We start from the raw sequence: 21,401 nt of genomic DNA on the forward strand, positions 1-21,401 counted from the left end.
CCAACTTGTGCCTTTCCTCACTAACGTGTAGTTGTTGTTGTTTTTAAAAAGAGGTGACATACCTTATTAACTTTCCCTTGCCTACCTTCTCTGCTCTATGGCAGGCGTAGGAAAACACTGGCACATTTCTTTTAACCACCTGTTACAGAGCAGAGGCAGGAGGGGGAGGAAGGGATGGTGGGTCAGCAGCACTCTTGCGTGTCTCCATAGAGTGTCAACTTTTGGAAGGCACAAATCTGGCAAGGGATGGAGCACACTGAAGGCCCGATCCGTGTAGGAGTAGGGCCAATACGGACAAGCGGAGGAGACGATGCATCTGGGGGGAGGGGGGCAGAGCTGAGGGATCTGAGGCCAAGAGGGAAGCATTCACTGTTGGCTGCTACTGTTACCGACAGCCTGTGTCCTCAGGCACTCCCCTGTTCTCTGCCGGGACATTCTTGCCTGTGTGGCTCCCACCCCTTTTTTCTTCTTGTGTGCACTTCCACACTCATTGGAGGCTCTTTTCTTCCACAGGGACTATCTGCCTTATCAGTATCTATGGGACCCACCATAACCCTGCTGTTTGGCCTCAGCCTGAGGTACGGCATTCTGCTCTTCTGTCTTCACAGCCTGGTCCTGATCGACCTTGGGGATTTGGGAGGCACAGACCTAGAGGGGCTCCTGTAGGATGCCCTCTCCTTTTTAAAGTCATGCTGAGCCCTGTTTGTTTGATTTCCAAATTCATATTCTGCATTTTGTTCACTCGGATGCGTAAACCCCAAACAACAGGGTGTTGCTCTATATGTCTATGAAAGCCTTCAGCCCAGACACCCATTAAAACACAATAAAGCACATTCCGTAAAATAGCTACACAAAGAAATATAGCACAAAGAGTAAATCATTAAAACACCAGCCATGGAATCTTACTTGAATAAACATGTTTTTATGTTTCTTCAAAGGAAATGCTTATAATGGCTTTCTGGCTGTTTTCATTATGTTGATGCTCTTTAAGTTTGGGAACAGAGCAGCAAGGTTAACGTGTCCAGAAAACATTCCTCGCTAGAGCAAGCGAAGAACCAGGCCTCATGGCTCAAACTGAGCTGAGGCTCTCTGGTGCAAGGTCACAAAGCCCGTCTCAGCCATTTTCACATGCCCTACATTATACCCAGCAGTGTTTGGCTGAAGTGAAGAGCGTCTCTGGCCACATACAGAGTGCCTTTTCGTGCGTAACAACATCCAGACCTCTGAGATTTGGAAAACAGGGAATCTGACCAATGAGTGGAACAACGGCCTTTTCTGCTCCTCTCCAAAAATTTCCCTCCTGGTCCCCCACCGTCACCTGAGACGGAACTCTCTCAAGCTGCTGGCACCGGAGATTTTCCAGGCGCCGCATGGACTGTTGTGGTCCAGCAGTCAGCCAGGCAGAACTTGCCAGCACTGAAATGGGGTGGGCTGGGGGAGCATTGGGAGACTTACGAGGGCCCATTGCATATCCAGCAATAGGCAGGCTAATCTCTGCCCTCTCTGTGTCCTCCCAGTGCCCTGCTTTGCCATTTGTGTTTATCCCTGTAGGTCTATAACCCGTATCGCTTTGACCCGGGGACCAGCCAGACCCAACTCCCACTGTCCTTTGTGCCCTTTTCAGCAGGACCCAGGTAAGCAGCATTCCACAGCTACCCACATCTCTTGGGTGGGGGTGTCTCAGTGTCTGGGCTCTTTGACTACTGTGGGCATGGGGGGCTCCTGCACTGGCTGCTCCTACACGGGAACCTCTCTGACATCCAGGCGTTGCTTTCCTTTGGGAATAACAAACAGTATGCGCCTCCCAGTGGAAGAGCGGCGATGTGGGGAAGGAATGCCAGCCTGCCTTCCACGGAGCTGACCGCTCTTGCCTTTGCAGGAACTGCATCGGGCAGAACTTTGCCATGTCGGAGCTGAAAGCAGCGCTGGTGCTGACTCTGCTGCGATTCAGAGTGTGGCTGGACGAGAGCCAACCAGTGCGGCGCAAGCCGGAATTAATCCTGCGTGCAGAGAATGGCCTGTGGCTGCAGGTGGAGCCACTGCAGGCGGGACCATGGTCAGAAAAAAAGAAACAAGGCAGCCTGCACTAAGACCAAATGTCTCTGGTTCTAGCTGTTAGCCCACACGTTACACAGCTCAAAATGGATCTGCGGTGTCACAATAAATTTTACAATAAATGCATCAATCTTTCAGTGCCACAGGACTCTTCCCATTTTGACTGTGACAGACCCGAACCTATCTGGAACTCCTCTCTGGGTATAGCAGCTAGGATTACCAACCTCCAGGTGGGAGCTGGAGTTCTTTCAGAATGACAGACAATCTCCAGACTGAGATCAACGCCTTGGAGAAGGCATCTTTAGAGGGTGGGGAAACATAAGTCCTACCATAGCTACAGCGAGTGGATGTTCTAAGACATCCATTTCTCCTAAGGTACACCATGGAGACTAGGAAAAAAGTGATTTATTTTACCTGTAAAGATACTAAAGTGCAGATTAAGAAGAGAACGTTTATACCCCGCTTTCCCCTGCCTTAAGGAATCTCACACTGGCTACAATTGTATTCACTTCCCTTCCCTACAACAGGCACCTTGTTAGGTAGGTGGGGCTGAAAGAGATGTGCCCAGGGTCACCCAGCAGGATTCATGGGGAGGAGTGGGCAATTGAACCTGGTTCTCCAGGTCAGAGTCTGCCACTCTGGACCACTACACCACACTGGCTCTCCAGTTAGGATTGGGAAAGAGCTCTTTAAAACACTAGGGTTTATCTGTGTCCTGGGAAGTGCCGATAAGGTTTGAAACTTGATTGCTCTGGCACTAGTCATGTCTTCTCTTGCAAGAATGCTTCTGCCCTACTAATGTGAATGATGGGAGCTGAAGCACCTGGCTTAAGAAGAGGCCGTTCCGATCGCTTGCAAATGATATCCCTTGTTTGCATTTGGCCCAGCTCCCTTCTTTTACACAAGGCTTTAATCGAGGTGGCTCAATGCAAGGTGCTGACTCAATGCAAATTCTGCATTTACAAGAGGATCTTAACTCACACTCACCCAGCAAACCAGAAAACATCCGAGAAAGCATCCACACAGCCTGGCTTGCCTTGAAATCCTCAGCCGCGTGGGCGAGTCCTACACGGTAGGAGGGGGTGCCACATTCTTACCTTCTTGTCAGATCAGCACTTTAAAATGCGAAGGATGCTGAGTGGCCCATTACCTTAGGAAGGGGAAGAGCTGACCTTTGATATCACAGGGTGTGATATCACAAGACCTGGAGTCAAATCCCAGTAGAGCCCCCTCCCCAAATTCTGCTCTCCAGGCAGCTACCCTAAATCTCTAAGAATTTCCCAAGCTGGGATGGAAACCTTAACTCGCTGAAGGGGCTCAGCCCACAAGTCCAGGGTAAAAATCTCCTTTCTCTTGCACAGGGGACGGAGGACACTGCCCGCAATTACGTCATGTTGTGTGTGTTAAGTGCCGTCAAGTCGCTTCTGACTCATGGGAGCCTATGGATCAAAGTCCTCCAAAATGTCCTGTCTTTGACCGCCTTGCTCAGATTTTTGCAAATTGAGGGCTGTGGCTTCCTTTATAGAGTCCGTCCATCTCTTGTTGGGTCTTCCTCTTTTCCTGCTGCCCTCCACTTTTCCGAGCATGACTGTCTTTTCCAGTGACTCTTGCCATCTCATGACGTGACCAAAGCCTCAGTGGAGTCATTTGAGCAGTGGAGTCATTGAGGCCTGATCTGATGTGGAACCCACTGGTTTGCTGTTGTTGTTGGCGGTCCAGGGTCTCCGTGGCGCTCTCCTCCTCCTCCTCCTCCTCCTCCTCCAACGCCCCATTTCAAAGGAGTCTGCCGTCTTCCGGTCCGCTGTCTTCGTCGTCCAGCCTTCGCGCCCGCACGTACCGTAGTAGCAGGGAGCACGACGGCGCGAACGACCCTAATCTCGCTGGCCAGAGACGCGTCCTGACGCCGCAGGACCTTCCGCGGTGGCTCCCCAGCAGCAGGCGGCGGGGGCGGCGGCGGCGCCACGCGTGTCTCCTCGAGGTCCCGCGCGGGCCCTTTTCTCTCCTCCCGCGGGCCGCGGCGGCCGCTTCAGGCCCTCGCAGGGTCCGTTGTAGAAGGGGGGCCGGAAGTGGGCGTGAAGCGGAAGTGCTGGGTCCAAGCGCGGGGCAGGGCCGCTCTGGGACTCCGGAGGGGGCGTCGGCGGCGTGGCTTGGCGTGGCGGCCCCTCGGCAGCCAGGCAGGCAGGCAGGCAGGCCCGTCGGCCCGCCCCTTCCGGCCCGGTGTCCGGAAGTGCGGCTTGAAGGAGGAAGCACCAACAACCCCCCCCTCCTGCCGCCGCCGCCTCCGCCGCCTCGTAGCGCCTCTCCCTTCGCTCCGCCCGCGGCCAGCCGGGGCCTGCGCGGCTCTGCTCTGCTCTGCCTGCCTGGAGCCGGGGCGCGTGCTGCTCGTGGCCGCAGCACCCTGAGCGCCAGGCCCGCCCGCCCCGCCGCCGCCGCCGCCTCCGCGTGCCCGGGCCAGCTGCTGGCCGGAGCGGCGTGGGAGGGGAGGCCTCTCTCCGCCGGTAGGTGGACGCGCACGGCGGTGCCTGCTACTGAACCCGACCCACCCCCCACCCCCCACCCCCGGGTCCGTCGGGGTCAGCCTCGCCTGCTCCGGCCGGCAGCCGGCCTCCGGGGCAGGGAGAGGTCTGTTCACAGCACCGGCCCGCCCGGCCCCTTGAACTGGGAGCGCCGTTGGGGAGTGAGCCGGGGACCCGCCCGCCCGCCCAGCAGAGGCTCCGCCGCTGAGCCCCACAGCCGCCCTCCCCAGGTGGCTGGCTGGCTGGCTGGCTGGCTCGCTTGCAGCAGCGGCAGCACACGCCCCGGGCCCCCCCCCGGCCCCCCCGGGCCCCAGGCGCGGCAGGGAGCTCCAGGAATCCTCCTCGTGCTTCCCTTCGGGGGCTGTAGCCCAGTGACATTCCCGAGCCTCCTGCCCTGCAAGACCTCGGTGGGGATGGCAGGTCTTCCTTCGCCTCCCTTTTCCCTGCTGTGCCGGGGACAGCTAGTGGCCGCTACCACACCTCCGCGCAAAGACACCCTCTTGCATGGGGCGCCCTTAACAGCTGATCACGCCGCCTGCTCCTTTGGCCAGGAGCCGCCACGGGGTAGCGCCCAGGAAGCACCAGCAGCGCTCTTGTGACCCAGTCGGCCTCAGGGAGCGCGTGAGCAGCAGCGTGGAAGGGGGCTGCAGTTTCCCATAGGCCATGTGGGCAGCAAAAGGAATGCGTCGTTCAGATCCATGTCCTGTACATCTACTCTCTGGCTGAGCCCTCAAGCATTCAGGGAAAACACGTGCCTCTTTCCAACCCTGTAGAAACAAATGAACAAAGGATGTGGGGCGAGGGGAGGAAAGTAATTTTTCTACCATGAACTGCAACAGGGATATTGTCGAAGGCTTTCACGGTCAGAGTTCATCAGTTCTTGTAGGTTACCCGGGCTGGGTGACCGTGGTCTTGGTGTTTTCTCTCCAAGGACAGTGTTACTCCTCTGAAGATGCCTGCCACAGCTGCTGATGAAACGTCAGGAAAGAAAAGACCAAGACCACGGTCACACAGCCCGGATAACCTACAAGAACTGATTCAACAGGGATGTTCAGATACATTGCTGATGAAAAGAAGCTGTTAAAAGCAGAAATTGCAGGAAGACCTCTTATTTTATCAGGTGTTTGAAGTGGTTACATAAGAAGAAAATAATTTCACACAAAGTGAAAAGAGCAATTAAATAACGTGTTGTGCCATGTTACTGTGCAGAGCACAAGTGAACATAGTATCCAAACAAGATCTACCCAGCACAGGTAAGACCCCTCCTCACTAGCAGGCACTGGCGATGAGCCAGCATAACTAGGCCAGTAGTCTCGTACTCCGTGCACCACAGTGAATTTAAGTGGTGGAAGCACCATTCTGTATCAGAAGCCTTCATGGTTCTAGCTATCCTCCTGAGCATGCCTTATGAGCTGTATGTTTATGATTAAGCTCTGCAATACAACTGCATTGGTGCCTGTTCCTTAGGTGCTTACTCCTAAAGGTTTCCATTGTGTATTTTAAAAGCTGTTGATATCCACAGACAGGAGTGGAAAAGGAAATTGCCACTGCCAGGCTGATATCTGGAGACAAATTCTATAGGGTTTTGTTCTGACAAAGTGATAGAACAGCCTTTGTTGACGCCTGCAGCTCCCAGCTAAAGCACTCTTAATATAGCACCAATGATCTAGAGAGCCTGTCCTTGGCAATGATGCTCTTTTCTCATTGCCCTTGGGAGAGAGGGCGTTGCTTGTTTACAAACAGCTTCCTAGCAGAGACATTAAACCACAGCTGCAGATGCCAGCTCTGTCCACATAGGCAACAACAGGGCCTCATAGTGTCAGCTAATAATGTCACCTAGTAATGTAATCAGAGGTTTATTCACCTCTTTATCCTTCAGTGAAGCTTATGCAGTTGGTAGTCAAAATGCCCTTCTACCTATGTGTGCGTATCAAATGCCGTTGAGTCGCAGCTGACTTACAGTGACCCCTTAAATGGATGCCTAAATGGAACCTTTAGAGGCAGTAAAACTACAGACACATAGGATTGAAAACTGTTCCTTGGTAATGACTTTTTTTTGCCACTCTCTGTACCCCCCAAAGTGGTTGGGCGGCAGCAGGTTTGACATGTTTTATATTATGGAAGCAGTGAAACTGATCCTTATGTGGCAAGGCCTGCTTTACCTGGTCACAGTTTGGTCACAGTCAGAGCAATCCCAATTCCTGTGGTTGACTATTCAGTACAGTCCTAGATTGGCCTTATTCTTCCGAAGGCATGCACTCATGTTTTTATATGCCTCTCCTTAGGTGCTCAGTGACCAACTGCATGCGCTCAGCGGAGTTCGAGAAGACCAGATGAGTGGCTGATCTTCCTAGTAGCAGTTGGATCTAGAACTGCAGGATGGGTAAGGAGGAAATACGATTCTCTGAGAACTTTGCAAAGCTGTAAAACTTTTCATTGTGTTCCTGATTCTGGGAAAGGGGAGTGGAATATCAGGCTTGTGTTAAGAAAAATGGCATCCTGTTACCCAGGAGTTCAGGGTGTTGAAAAACTGGCAGAATCTGAAGGTCTCTGGATTGGGCCATTTAGTGCAAATAATCATTTTGGGGAGTTCATTCTGTTCTTAAAGCATGGAACGGGGACTGTAGTGGCGAGCTGTGTTCTATTCTGTCTTTACAGAGACGCAGAAGTTGCTTACCCCTGTGACCAGCTATGGGTCTCAAGATGGGGAAGCCACAATGAGAGTAGGGGCTGCTTCACTTCAACCAGAAGAGGAGGAACTCCGCAGGCGCCTCAAATACTACTTTATGAGTCCCTGCGACAAGTTTCGTGCCAAAGGCCGCAAGCCTTTTAAGTTGGTGCTCCAGCTGGTCAAGATACTAATAGTTACCATCCAGGTATGTTAGAAAAGGTGGAACCTGGTGGGGGGTTGGTTTGTCCTGAAGACTTGTTTCTTTATTGTTTCAGCCACCTGTGTACTCAGAGGTTGTTACCACACCCCCACAAATACATGAACGTACATTTAGATCAGGGTTGGGGAACGTCAGGCCATTTAAGGCCCATGAAATCATTTGGTCTGGCCCTTTGTGGGTCCTGGCAGATCTCTAGCTCAGAAGGATCTAAGACTGGTGATCCACCCCCTCCTGTGGACAGGAATAGCCTCTATTCAAGGCAGATGGTAGTTTGTTTTGCCAGATGGTAGTTTGTTTTGCCTCTATTCAAGGCAGATGGTAGTTTGTTTTGCCCCTTGCAGAAGAGTCGTTAGCTATGGAGCTGCTAGGAATGCCCAAGAAGCTGTGCTAACCCTTTCCCACCCGGACCGTGGAGAAACGTATTCCCTCTGTACTACAAGAGGGCTGGGGGTGGAGGTGGCGACAATAGAGGGGTTAAAGGGGGCAGGGCCAGAATGCGCGCGTGGGGCGGGGGAGTTCTCAGCCAGTGTGTCCTCATTTCATCCCTGCAGGCAGAGGTAGCAGGAGCCGGCTGTGGAATCTGGCCCCGACCATGCGGAGCAGGAGCAACTCCGGCTTGGTCGGCTAATTTTTAAGTTGATAATTTTGTATGGCCCGCGAGTGATGTTATAAATATACCAATGGCCCTTGGCGGAAAAAAGGTTCCCCACCCCTGATTTAGATTAACATGGGGAATTAACTTGTGTGTTCATGCAGGGCACAGCAAACCAGGATCTTTCACCTAAAGAGGTGGCTGGGGGTAGCAAGTCTTTAGTAGGAAATGGATGACCGAGACCTGATTTAAAAGGGAATATAGAGTTTACTGGGGAGGGAAGGGCAGCATGGTGCAGCCCAATCTCATCAAATCTTGGAAGCTAAGCAGGGTTGGCCCTGGTTAGTATTTGGATGGGAGACCTCCAAGGAATGTCAGGGTTGCTGTGCAGAGGAAGACTCTGGCAAACCCGAGCGGTGGACTCTGATCTGGAGAACCGGGTTTGATTCCCCACTCCTCCACATGAGCGGCAGAGGCTAATCTGGTGAACTGGCTTGGTTTCCCCACTCCTACACACAAACGCAGCTGAGTGACCTTGGGCTAGTCACACTCTCTCAGCCCCACCTACCTCATAGGGTGTCTGTTGTGGTGAGGGGGAAAGGTGATCGTAAGCCAGTTTGAGTCTTCTCACTTAGCTGTTTGCTGACTGATTTCCCTTCCTGCAGCTCATTCTCTTTGGACTCAGCAACCAGATGGTGGTGACTTTCAAAGAGGAGAACACCATCACATTCAAGCATCTATTCCTGAAAGATTATGCAGAGGGGTCAGAGGACACTTATGCTGTTTATAAACAGGCAGATGTTTATGACCACATCTTCTATGCGGTGGATAAGGTGAGAAGGGGCACAGCTGTGGAAGTTCAAGGGGACTGCTGGGAATAACCAGTACCAGCGTGCTGATGGCCACTTTCCCCTCAGTACTTGGCCATTCCAAATGAGACGATTGGACGCTATGCCTACGTCCGGGCAGCGAGCGCAAACCAGTCAGCTCTCAGGCTCTGCCAGCAATACTACCGCAAAGGCAGGATTGATCCAGCCAATGACACCTTCGACATCGATCCCAAGGTTGTCACTGGTGAGTAAGTTTTCCCCTCTTTGGTGTCTTACCTGCTCTGCATGCACAATGTGGGGAGAGGGATTGCCCACCTTTGCTTGCCCCTACTCCAGCAATCTGGGGTCTGCATTGATGTTTTAAAAGAAAGGCAGTCCTGATGTAGTATGGTATGGTGCGCCCACCTTGGCCTTTTTTGTTGCCCTCCTGTTTCTGAGCAGTTTTAGCTTGATTCGCAACGGACTCAGGGAAGTCGGTGGTTTTCAGTCGTTACTGTCTTGTGTAGGTGGGGTTAGGGCTGCTTTGGGAATGGTGTTTTCTATGTGTTACATTGTAGAAGAAAGAGAGTGAGGAAAATGCTGCTTAATTGGGACAGGTTCTATAAAGTTGCTTTTGATGCATAACACACACCCCCAATGGATGTGGTGGGTTCTGAAGTTTGCTCTTCAGCAATGTCTGCTTTCTGTGTAGAGTGCCTGGGTGTGGATCCCCCTGAAAAGATCATTTCACCGGACCCGGCAGAAAATTTTCCAGTCTACCGAGAGCCAGGCTACAGCTACCGAAATTTCACACTCAAGTTTTACAAGTAAACTACCACGTTTCCTTTATATTTGCAAAGCACTAAGGCTAGATAGTGTGCAGCATCAAGTAAATCATAATAATGGGAAGCAAGTATTGAGCAAAATACTCAGCAGTAAACCTGGCAGTATTGTCTTTCCACTCTTAACATAAAAAGCCTGCTTCCAATTACTCTTTTAGATAGGTTGTTTCAGAGTTTTACATCTCTTAGTAGCTGGAAAGCATAGGAACTGCAACCTTAAATTTATCGGTGGAAATGTTACAGTTAATAATTTTTGTACTTGCACTTGTTCCGAGTCAAAACAGACTGATGACCATTCCTGTGTTGCTGCTCTTGGTTGTATTTAATATTGTAGTTGTTACTATTGTTTTTCATAAGCTAGTGATCAAACTCTCCATTGGCCATTTACCCTTAAAGGTGAAGTGCCTTGTTTCTTTACAGTTTGGTAAATTAATGCTGCTAATTGGTGTTGGTTAGCCAGGACCTGAAACTAGGACCTGTGAAACTGGAAAAAAATATTTAAAATAAAAAAAAATGGTTCTTTTAAATATCTTTAAAAGATGGTACAAATGTTTAACTGGATGTTTGTTAGGCAGATATACCTTCTGACAGTTCCCTTTGTGTTACTGAAGCTAAGGGAAATGGCAAACCCGTTTGCTGCTTCTCCCTGATAAATTCAGACAGCTTGTTTACTGTTCTTTTTTGTTATTTGTTGTTTATTAAAGAGATTCTTAATATAACACAGCAATAGAGCAAGTGAGAAAAAAGAAAAAGAAATCCCTCCCCCTTATTTAGTGCCCACCCTCCACCCCGTGTGACTTCCAGAAAAGTATCACTCAGGTTTTCATATATTTTTTAACAATTATGTTTCTATAAATAACCAAACCCATTTTTTTACAGCTCCTTCACGGTCTTCGTTAGATCCATCTTTATGAATAGAGTCTTGCAATATATGAGCTTTGGCCCTAAGTTTAGGAGGGCCATAGATGGTGTATATAAACGCCAAACAGCCACCTTACTTATAAATGGGGAGGAAACATCTGAGATAGAAATGCAGAAGGGCACCCGGCAGGGATGTCCCCCCTCTCCCCCCCCCCCTTTATTCATCTTAGTTTTAGAAGCCTTGAATAGAAGGATAAGAGAACACAGTTCATTATGGGGGGGTTAGAGTAGGTATACATGAGTATAATGTGAGAACATACGCAGATGACATGGTATGTATTCTCATAGAACCAAATGTTAATGCTAAAAAATGGTTGGAAATAATTAAAGCCTATGGAAATCTTTCGGGATTTAGAATAAAGACAAGACTAAGATATTATGCAAAAATTTGATATTGAAACAGCAAATTGAATTATCTAAAATAACAGGATGTATGGTAGAAAATAAAGTTAAATATTTGGGAATTTGGATTACAACTAATGTATAAACTTATTTCAAAGTCCTTATGTAAGAATATGGGGAAAGATCAAAAGTGATTTAACAAGTTGGCAAAATTTACCCATATCACGGTTAAGAAGGATCTCTATAATTAAAATGATGGTCCTTCCAAAAATGTTATTCTTGTTTCAAAATCTTCCCATTCTGAAGGAAACCAAAATTTTCCAACAGTGGAAAAAAATGTTGGTAAGATTTATCTGGGGGAAAGGTAGACACAGAATTGCATATAAAAATCGTATAGATGCCAAAGAAAGAGGAGGGCTTGCGCTCCCAGATTCAAGAACTTATTATGAAGCGACCTGTCTGGGATGGATAAGACAGTGGATTTTATGAGAAAACCCCAGATTGCTAGATCTAGAAGGCTATAACCTGAGATTTGGATGGCATGCATACCTATGGTATGATAAAGATAAGATAAATAAAGATTTCAACCACCATGCTATAAGATCAAGCTTGTTACAAGTTTGGAAAAGGTGTAAAGGAGGACTTGAACCTAAAACTCCAGGGTGGCTCAACCCAATGGAAGGTTTTTCGAGAAGAGGACCATCAAGAGATCCTAAATGTAAACCATACAGGGAGTATATACAAAAAGTTAACAATCAATGGATATTAAAAAGCAGGGAACAGCTGGATATGTTAGATTGGTTTAAATATTATCAGTTAAATGATATTTTTTAAAAAGATCAAAAATTAGGATTTACAGAGAAGAAGTCCAACTTAGAGACCATTTTAGTTTCATATAATAAAGGTCTTATAGCAAAATTATATCAAGTGTTATTAAATTATAATTTGGAACAGGAAAGAATTAAGACCGTTATGATTGCTTGGTCTCTAGATTTGGGACATAACATTGATTTGGAGGATTGGGACTTTGGAAAAAATAATTGAATTTACGTTGGAAATTAAAGTGAAATTAAAGCTCGTTTACTTTTCTGTACTATCTATCATAAGTCAGCACTCTGGGAACTTTGCTTGTGTTGCTCTGAAGTCTTCCCTCAGGTTAGCTCTTCTTGGCTTGTTCTGTTTTTGAAGGCAATGCTGCACACGTAAAGCCAGTGATTTCCTTCTAGTTCATACTGTTCACTGAAGATGCTGGAGTAAAGACTCCCGTGTGCTGCACCTGAAATAGCTGACCATGTCAGGCTCTTCTTCATCTTCTCAGTTCCTCTTCTAGAGATCAGGCCACGTCTTTCAGACAGCTCTTCCTTTGCTGTTTTGTTCTTCAGCTGCTCTTTCTGCAACTTCTGAACCTTCACTCTTAACTGTCTCTGACCAGGCAGAGAGGGTGGCCTGTTCTCTCCCAACAGACCCTTCAACAAATTAAAGTTTGCAGTACCTCATCTAATTGGTTCTAAGTTTAAGGCCACTGAAAGTATAATTGACCGATCATAAGTTTGATTGATTTTTTTGTCATGACCATTCTTCCACCTTTTTTTAGTATTCCACTTGGAATACTGTGTACAGTTCTGGTCACCACATCTAAAAAAGGATATTGCAAAGCTTGAGAAGGTGCAGAAAAGAGCAACCAAAATGATCAGGGGACTAGAGCAGCTGCCCTATGAGAAGCTGTGAAAACGCTTAGGGCTGTTTAGCTTGGAAAGAAGGCAGAGAAGCTTTTCTCCCTCTCTCATAATACTAGAATGCTGGGTCATCTGCTGAAGCTGGAGGGTGACAGATTCAAAACTGATAAAAGGAAGGATTTCTTCACACAATGCATAGTTAAATTGTGGAACTCCCTGCCCCAGGATTTGGTGATGGCTGCCAACTTGGAAGGCTTTAAGAGGGGAGTGGACATATTCATGGAGGACAGGGGTATTCATGGATACTAGTCAAAATGGATACTAGTTGTGATGCATGTCTATTCTCTCCCGGATGAGAGGAGCAGGCTTATTATCTTAGGTGATGTGGAACACAGGCAGGATAAATGCTGCTGCAGTTGTCTTGTTTATGGACTTCCTAGAGGCACCTGGTTGGCCACTGGTGAACAGACTGCTGGACTTGATGGGACTTGGTCTGATCTAGCAGGGCTTTTCTCATGTTCTTAAATCCACAGATAAGGGACACACTCTTACACCATACAGATGATTCTTCAAACTTGGAGGTCTCCCCAAGTTTACAGAAAAATCTGAAAAGGTTAACAATTACATTAGGGGAGGTTAAATCCCCCCCCCCCCGACAAATAGCATTGTCTGTGCAGAGACAAGTGAGCTCATTCATTCAAAACACAGGTACAAATGAGAAATGACACATTTTGAGTCCTTCTGTTCCACAGAAGTATGAGAGTCTTACTGAAACCCTCAGAGGGAAAAGCACTCCTTTGGTGACATTAAATAGGCATCAGCCTTCTCCACTGCCTCGTGTTCTCTTTATACATCTACATGCTTTGTAGATTGACTTAAAATCACCATATGTAACTTATGTAAAGGATAAAACATCCTTTTAAGCAGAATTATTATTATTTATATTCAGCCATAAATATGTTATTGGATGGGTGTCTCGTACCTCCTGTATTCTCCCTCTCCACACCCTCTCCCCCATCACTTTCAAGACTTGGTTGTAGCTTTTTCTCCATTGCAATCTTTATTCAAAAATTAAAAGCACATACAAGCAAATCTGTGAATACATCCAGTTTGGGAGGGGGGAGCAAATTCCTCCTGCACTATGTGTTCCATCAGTATATGTTTGTTGCCACCTGAGAGGAAGGAATAATAAAAGTTGAAAAAAGAAAACAAAACACATTGTTTGACAAAACGTCTTATTTGGATAGAATCAGTTTTATCCATTCACAATACTAGCAGCGTATTTAGATACTGAGTTTAAACTTTATAATATAGAAAACACTGAACTATTCAGTGGGTTATTATAGTATATAGTACATTATAGAATATTAAATGTGAAACTTTTGTCCTCAGTTAAATGATAAACATATTCTTGCAATTGCGTTGTGTATGTCTACAGGAATTACTGTTATCTAATAGTGTAAATGACCTTACATAAAAATCTTCAAACAAAACACTGAGTGAATAAATCATTATTTTAAAAAGCATTCCACTCATTTCAAAAGAGGAAATATATCACAGAATTCTTTTTCTGTGATTCCCAAAATTTCCAGTGTTCCTGTTGGAATAATGTGTGTGTTCCCTGAATTTTTCTGCTTTTTTTCTCCAGACCTTCACATATCTAGAGTTGATCAACCAAATCAAATCTTTTTTTTCTCTGGCAGGCTGATTAATGTCACGATCCAGTTCAAGCTGAAAGCCATCAACATCCAGACAATCATCAACAATGAAATTCCAGACTGCTACACCTTTTCTATAATGGTGAGTAACTGCAATCATGCGTCCTTTCGCCTTTAAGGACTCCCCCCCCCCCTTCATGTAGGCAACTGGAAGAGCCCAAGATCAAACTAAAGGCTTCTCTTGAGTTCCACAGTTAAATTCTCTCCAGTGTCTGGATGAGAGGAACATTGTGATTCTTTTCTTCTCTGATACCCAGATCGTGTTTGACAACAAAGCACACAGTGGCCGAGTGAAGATCCACTTGGACAACAGAGTGGACATTCGGGAGTGCAAAGACCCCAGTGTGTACGGCAAAGGTACGGATGGGGTGCCGAGCGAACAGCACACCAAAAGCAGTAGCGGTCTTTGGCAAAGGGCAGGTGCCTCGGTGCTGGGAGCGTGTAGATTAGGTCTTTGATGGACGGGTGGTCCATGCCGGAACATGAGAGGGCATTTGACTCCTTTGTGAAGCTGTAGCATTTGAGGGTGTGACAGACGTCAGCAAGGCGTTGTGTTCCTTGCCAGCACGATGAGGTGTCTTCCTCCGCTCCCCTTACTCAGAATCACTGGTGTGGGGGGGGGGAATACTCAGCCCCATATATGAGACATTCTTGAGTCTTACTCTGCCCAGGGGTCTTCTGCTTTGCCAGTTTCTGCTTTGCCGGCAATGGCTGGTAAACCCGTTTCAGGATTTATTTAACAGAGCCATTGTAATAATAATAATTAGTGCTTTCTGCTTACGCAAGACCAGTCGAGAAAATCTAGATAGTTTGGATTTTAACCTTTGGATTTTTTTTTAATAGCCCTGCACACTGAATGAGTGCTAAATAGTTCTGTATTTTTTGGATGGTGAATTGCTGCCGTCCCTCTTTCTTTGCAGGAGACAATCGTTTCCGGATGTTCTTTGATGTGGTTGTGCTCCTCATCTGCGTGCTGTCCTTCATCTTGTGCACCCGCTCGGTCATCAGAGGTCTTCGGCTGCAGCACGTAAGCACTGCAACAATAGCTAGTGTCTGCTCCGGTGGGAATCCACAAGGCTGCAGAGCCACGTGGGATGCCACACAGAGCCAGGACGGGAATAGGAGGTGCCGAACACTCAGTCCCGTCGTTGATCCATCTAGCCCAGGGTCCCCAGTGTGGTGCCCGTGGGTGCCAGTGTGTCCACCACCAACACTTTTCCTGGTGCCCACCAAATAGTTTTAGAAAGTGGGTGTGGCTATGTGGGGGCTCTTGCTCAGCAGGGCTTCTGATTGGCCACTGGAGATTGGATTTGCTGTGCTGATTAAAATAACATTGTTTCAGTTGGAACTGCCACCACAGTGTTGGTTTTAGTTTCTCTCATTCCTCTTTCCCGGTGTATTTTTAAAAGTATCCCTCTTCTCCCCTGCACTTGGGGCTTGCTATGTGTTTGTGTGGCAGCCATTTTGTGTTTGGCTTCACCTCCTACAGCAGCCATTTTGTAGTTGTGCCCACCACCCTGTGTCAGAAAAGCAAAGGTATCCACAGGCTCAAAAGGATAATCAGGCCAAGAAAATAACCACGCAGGTCCCACATCCTTTCAGAAGCACCCTGATAACTTTCTAAGCTTGGTAGAAGTAGCCCCTGTCCTTCCCCAACAGAGCAAGAGGAGAAGAGGGACAGAAGTAAAGACCTGAGACTGAAGCAGGAGAAGTCAGGCGGCTCAGCACCTTTGGGTCTGCCTGCAGCTCAGCAGGGCACCCTTTTCTGTTTTCAGGAGTTCAGCCAATTCTTCCATCAGCATTACAACCAGGGAGTCTGCCTGTCGGACCGCATGGAGTTTGTGAACGGCTGGTACATACTGCTTGTTGTGAGTGACATCCTTACTGTGTCTGGGACCATCATGAAGATTGGAATTGAGTCCAAGGTAAGCGGCTGGCTTGGCAGACTCTGGGCTGCAGCCCCCCAGAAGGCTTTGAGTTCTGGGCTGTCGTCTCCGCTGCCAAAGCCCCCTGTCCCATTGTAGCTTCTTGTGCAAAAAGGGTAGCCCCGGATGATTTCTTGCTTTATTTGAAATGTTTTTATCCCTCCTTATCTCCTCAGAAGCAAGGCAGCTAGCAATGCATAGGGTTAACCAATTAAAGGACTAGAACGAGCACGGCCCAATCTACTGAAAACAATTTGCCCTCTATCAAAGCTCTTTGGAATGGGACTGCCTCCCGTAGTAGTCCTGTGTGGAGGTTACATGGATCGGCATGGACCAGCATATCTAGGGTAGCAGAGTCTAAATAAGGAGCTATATTGGATTGAGTGACCAACTTTATCCATTGACAAGTCCGGATCCAGGAGCGCCCGATCTCAATCAGAGGGTAGCCATGCTGGTCTGTAGTGGAACATCTAGATTCAAGTCCAGTTTCACCTTTGAGACCAACAAGATTTTCAGGGTACAAGCTTTCAAGAGTCAAAGCTCTCTTCATCAGGTACAAGTTGGAATGGAGATCTCTGAGTCTTTATATTCCATTCAGAAAGTGGGAGGAGTGTTGCAAAAAAGGAACTCAGGATGCAGGGGTAAAGAATGGGAAAGAAGCACCACTGGAGAAATTTCACCAGGCCTTCACCAGTGACTTCTTACCCCTTCATCAACCTGACTGTAGTGCCCTCTGAGGAGTCCAGATGGTTCTTGAGATCATGAGCCCAGTTTCTGTTTCCTTATGCAAGTTGCTTTATTCATTAGTCCAGACCCCTGAAGGTGTGCTTTGCTTTACCCTCCTCAGGGTTACACTGCATTACATAGGAGAAGAGCAACGTGGCCGGAACCTGCCTCCTACTTCTCTTGCCAACCTCCTCCTACTGCCCTTTCCTTCCTTTTTATAGCCCTAGCCTCTCACCCGGACCTTAAGTTAAGCGCTGCCCTCTTCTCCTCTGTTTCCTGCCTGGCATTGTTCTTCCACTAAGGCTTGCTCACTGCCTCCACCCCCCTTGAGCTTCCCTGGGCCAGACTGCCAAGGTGGTCCTGTTGTTGAGGTATCCCAGCTGCACTTGTCTGCACTTGGTCCCAACAGGCTCAACCCAGGTGAGTCTTGCCACTGGGCCCAAGGGCCTGTCCTGCCCCGCCAGGCAGTTTTTCTGTGCAGTCTGCCATGCTGACACCACTGTACATATACATAGTGGAAATGTGAAAACCACCCTCTAATGGCATCCTACTGATCACCAAGCATCTGCATGCCTCCAATCACCATCCTAAACACACCAAGCAATCCATCGTCTACCGCCAAGTTCTACACTGCAGCCGCATCTGTTCCGATCCCTCAGACAGATTCTCACCTGCATGATCCACAACAGACATTCTTCGAATTACAGCCACCCGTCTGATGTTGTAAGGAAACTGATCAACAAAGCCAGAATGATACCAAGGGATAACCTGAAAATCTTGTTGGTCTCAAAGGTTCTACTGGGTTCCAATCTGTCTGTTCTATCTACATCTGGTGGATCAACAGCAGCCAAACCTCCTTCCTTCTCCATCTTCATAACCTCTGTCATTTGCACTAACTGTCTTTTGCACTAAACTGGTTCCTGTTTTTACAGAACTTGGCCAGCTATGACGTGTGCAGCATCCTCCTGGGCACCTCCACACTCCTGGTCTGGGTTGGCGTCATGCGATACCTCAGCTTCTTCCAGAAATACAACGTGAGCTTAACATCTGCTCTCCCCCACCCCCACTCCATGGCAGGCAGCTATGTAGGCAAGGCCAAGAGTGACTTCCAAGATCCTGTATCTGAAACTTTGGTTTTTTTTTTTTTGCTTTGTTTTGTTTTTATTAAAAACACAGATGTTCAAAGTGATAAATTCTGTACCTGGAACCTATTTTTTTACATGTGTACCACTGCAGTGCGGATTCATTCCTGCCTATACCCTATGTTTCTGGAGTCTTCCTTATTTGGGTCACTGATGACTTGACAAACAAGTCCACTGTTGGTCTGGAACTTGCCCCCCCCCCCCGATCCTAATTCATGACTATATTCCCCCCTCAAGGCTTCTCACTTGTTTTCTCCCTAGATCCTTATTGTCACCATGCGAGTTGCCCTCCCCAACGTCATCCGCTTCTGCTGCTGTGTGGCGGTCATTTATTTGGGTTACTGCTTCTGCGGCTGGATTGTGTTGGGACCCTACCATGTCAAGGTATGTGACAGGAGCTGGGTGTGGTGTTGAGTAGCAGGGTGCTTGTACCAAAGCAAACAAAAGCTGTGATTGTTTCAAAACGACTTCGCAGGGAGATGGACATAGCTGCTCATGCCTTTGAAAAGTGGTGCAACCACCAGGGCTTAGTGGTCATTTCGGGTGGGGGGGGCTCTCAAAGGAGGCAACATGTGGCAGGCTTCCCTGGTTAGCCACTGCATGTGCTAAATCCATCTGGAAAAGCTGGCAGCTCCTCACATCTCAGAGGAACAGAGAAGGTTGATTCCAGTTTAGCAGCGCATCAGGACTTCCTCTGTTGGCAGGGTTTTTTGCTGCTCTGTCTCTAAACAAAAGTTCTGTCCCTCTCAAATGTCAGAAGAATGCAAAAGAATAGCACTCTGAGGCGTGGATGCTGCAGTGAGGGTTGGTTTGCCTTGGCCCCGTATCCACGCAGATGCTATCTTCTCCAGTATTGGTTGTGCAGAGATGTGCAACCTGTCTGCAATATCAACGCATCACAGTTGGCTATTCAGTTAGCTGGTGCTCAGCTGGAATGTGGGACTGATCCTGCAAATCGGGGTGATGACTGTAGGAGGTCCCATAGTCCCAAGTCTGTAATGAATAGTTTCACCACAAGCCACTGTGGTTTGCAGTATGCATGTGACCTCTGAATCCTTGCGAGAGTGTCTGAGCTGGAGCAGCAGAAGGTTAGCCTTTTTAACTTGCCTTCTGTTCTTGCAGAAAATTTGCCTGTGGATCAGAGGTAGCACCCTATTAACTACGCACTGTCCTGCTAAAAGCAGCACTAGCTGTTTCTGAAGATTGCATGTCATCTCTGCCTCTATTGTCCCTCGTTTCTTTTGTCTGGTTTTCTGGTTTCAGTTCCGCTCCCTTTCGATGGTGTCAGAATGCCTTTTCTCCCTCATCAATGGAGACGACATGTTTGTGACTTTTGCTGAGATGCAGCAGAACAGCTACCTGGTGTGGCTCTTCAGTCAGCTCTATCTGTACACCTTCATCAGCCTCTTCATATACATGGTGCTCAGCCTCTTCATTGCTCTGATCACCGGCTCCTACGAGACCATCAAGGTTAGTCTCAACGGAGCCGGGGCTGAGCTGTGTTGTGTGGATGCCTTGCTAGAGAACTGAACTGTGGACCTTGTTCCTTGTCTCACTGCTACATGAAGTACATCAGAAGGGTTTGTGAGTGGTGGGGTAATCAATATGCAGAGAGGGTTTTTTTAACTTAGTTTGCTGGGGGGTCCCCCTCATTCTTAGTTCCGTATCTGCCCTGGCCATATGATTTGCCCCTTAGCACAGTCCTGTGACAGGCTAGCTAGCAGGCCCCATTAAATTCCTCCTGTCCTGTGGTCTTGCAGCATCAGTGCGAGGGCGAGATGTCTGCCACGCAGCTCCATGCCTATATAGCCGAGTGCAAGGACAGCCCGAAGTCTGGCAAGTTTCGCCGGGAGAACAGTTCCTCATGCTCTACCTTCTGCTGCTGTGAACCGTAAGTCTGCCGGGGGAGTGGCTGCATCTGTTCTTATTATGTTTGGAGTTAGAAAACTCTGTGCTTCTTCCTATGGCAGCAAGAATAGAGGAAACTCATTCACCACCCCCGGCCCCCACCCAAGTGTGCTCACTGCTGTCCCCTGCTGCCATCAGAGGTGAAAATGCTGAGAGTTTGGACTAAGCTTTCAGAAGATGCAGTGAATACTGGGGGACGCTTGGTGGGTGTCTGGGCTGCTGCTTGTAGTCTGAAGTGCATTGTGATCCCTCATTTGCAGGGCGGTGTCAAGGGGTATCCAGCCTGATGATTTTCTTCTCTTTTTCTTTCCTCTGCCCCCTCCCCCCCAGAACCCCACTGGAGGAGAATGTCCTGGTTGTCAACTGAGAGCTGTAACGTGGGAAATGAAGGGCTTGCCCTGCGGCTTGGGGTATGGACTTTGGAGAATGAGAAGGCCTCCTGCGGACTGCCTCCTGGCAGTGAGGATGGCAAGAGATGGCAGCTCGAGTCATGGCTTCCTGTGAGCCAAATTCCGTTCCACAGAGAGCCTTGTGAGACTACGGAACAAGAGATGTGCCTTGGGTTGGAGGGCTACTAGTGACTTTCTGAAGAGCACCTCTGGACTTCCGATAAGACCGTGTCAGTCCCCGGTCACCACGTTTTCCATACTGTGGATGGCTAAGAACCTGTCAGGTACCCTTGGTGGTGAAAACCATTGTCAGTCTCTGCTGGCATGAGCTGCAACCCCCCTCCAGTCGCTCTTTTTCCATGCCATGCCCTAGAAGAACCAGTGTGGTGTAATGGTTAAGTGTTGAACTAGTATCAGGAAGACCTGGGTTGGAATCCCCAGTTGAGCCACGGGAACTCACCTTGGGCCAGTCACACACTCTCAGCCTAACCTACCTCACAGGGTTGTTGTGAGGATAAAATGGAGGTGAGGAGAAGGATGGAGGCCACTTTGGGTCCCCATGGGGGAGAAAGGCGGGATTCAAACAAAATAAACAACTAAAAGTGTCTTGGTTTTAGGGCAAGGGGGGTTTGGCTCCCCCCTGCTCCCTCTTGCTCCGGCCTGGTGCCACCTGAGTAATGTATCAGAAGCACAGAGATCCATGTGACCAAGCAGTGACACTTCACACAAAATCACATTATGAAACAGCTGTAGACGGCAGGGGTTTTCCCTCCTTGCCTGGACCCTGAGAGGTCTGGCCAAGATACAGAAGTCAGCTGGCAATGAGTGTTCCTTCAGATGGATTGCCTGATGACTGAGCTGTGCAGTGGGCACCATAGGGCCCAGGTGGCCTTGTTTAGTGGTTGCCCCCCAGGCCCGGCCCCAGCAAGTCTTCCCTCCATCAGGGATG

At 48.3% G+C, this 21,401-nt stretch overlaps 2 protein-coding genes across 2 annotated transcripts in view; both read left to right on the forward strand.

The window, feature by feature from the left end:
- The window catches only part of LOC130478653 (ultra-long-chain fatty acid omega-hydroxylase), a 29,043-nt gene extending 23,873 nt beyond the window's left edge, over positions 1 to 5,170 (forward strand). The window contains exons 10-13 of the mRNA XM_056850819.1: positions 514 to 578; positions 1,552 to 1,634; positions 1,880 to 2,056; positions 3,874 to 5,170. Coding sequence (XP_056706797.1) covers positions 514 to 578; positions 1,552 to 1,634; positions 1,880 to 2,056; positions 3,874 to 5,170 — 1,622 coding nt within the window. The remainder of the gene's footprint in view (positions 1 to 513; positions 579 to 1,551; positions 1,635 to 1,879; positions 2,057 to 3,873) is intronic.
- A 1,740-nt stretch (positions 5,171 to 6,910) lies between these two features.
- Positions 6,911 to 20,472, forward strand: MCOLN1 (mucolipin TRP cation channel 1). The gene is made up of 14 exons (XM_056854996.1): positions 6,911 to 6,954; positions 7,230 to 7,447; positions 8,720 to 8,887; positions 8,972 to 9,128; positions 9,576 to 9,690; positions 14,348 to 14,444; positions 14,620 to 14,719; positions 15,283 to 15,389; positions 16,138 to 16,287; positions 17,946 to 18,047; positions 18,417 to 18,539; positions 19,419 to 19,625; positions 19,916 to 20,046; positions 20,394 to 20,472. Exons 1-14 carry the CDS (start codon positions 6,951 to 6,953, stop codon positions 20,428 to 20,430), a joined length of 1,716 nt encoding a protein of 571 aa, XP_056710974.1. The 5' UTR covers positions 6,911 to 6,950; the 3' UTR covers positions 20,431 to 20,472.
- The last annotated feature ends 929 nt before the right edge of the window (positions 20,473 to 21,401 follow it).

This window comes from Euleptes europaea, chromosome 1 (genome assembly GCF_029931775.1).
Source record: "Euleptes europaea isolate rEulEur1 chromosome 1, rEulEur1.hap1, whole genome shotgun sequence".
NCBI classification, from domain to species: Eukaryota; Metazoa; Chordata; class Lepidosauria; order Squamata; family Sphaerodactylidae; genus Euleptes; species Euleptes europaea.

What these genes read in the sequence shown, in the direction of transcription:
- MCOLN1 (XM_056854996.1), top strand. An exon ending in GAGGTCTTCGGCTGCAGCAC is followed by an intron (nt 15,390 to 16,137) that starts GTAAGCACTGCA and finishes TTCTGTTTTCAG; the next exon opens with GAGTTCAGCCAATTCTTCCA. An exon ending in GCTTCTTCCAGAAATACAAC is followed by an intron (nt 18,048 to 18,416) that starts GTGAGCTTAACA and finishes TTTTCTCCCTAG; the next exon opens with ATCCTTATTGTCACCATGCG.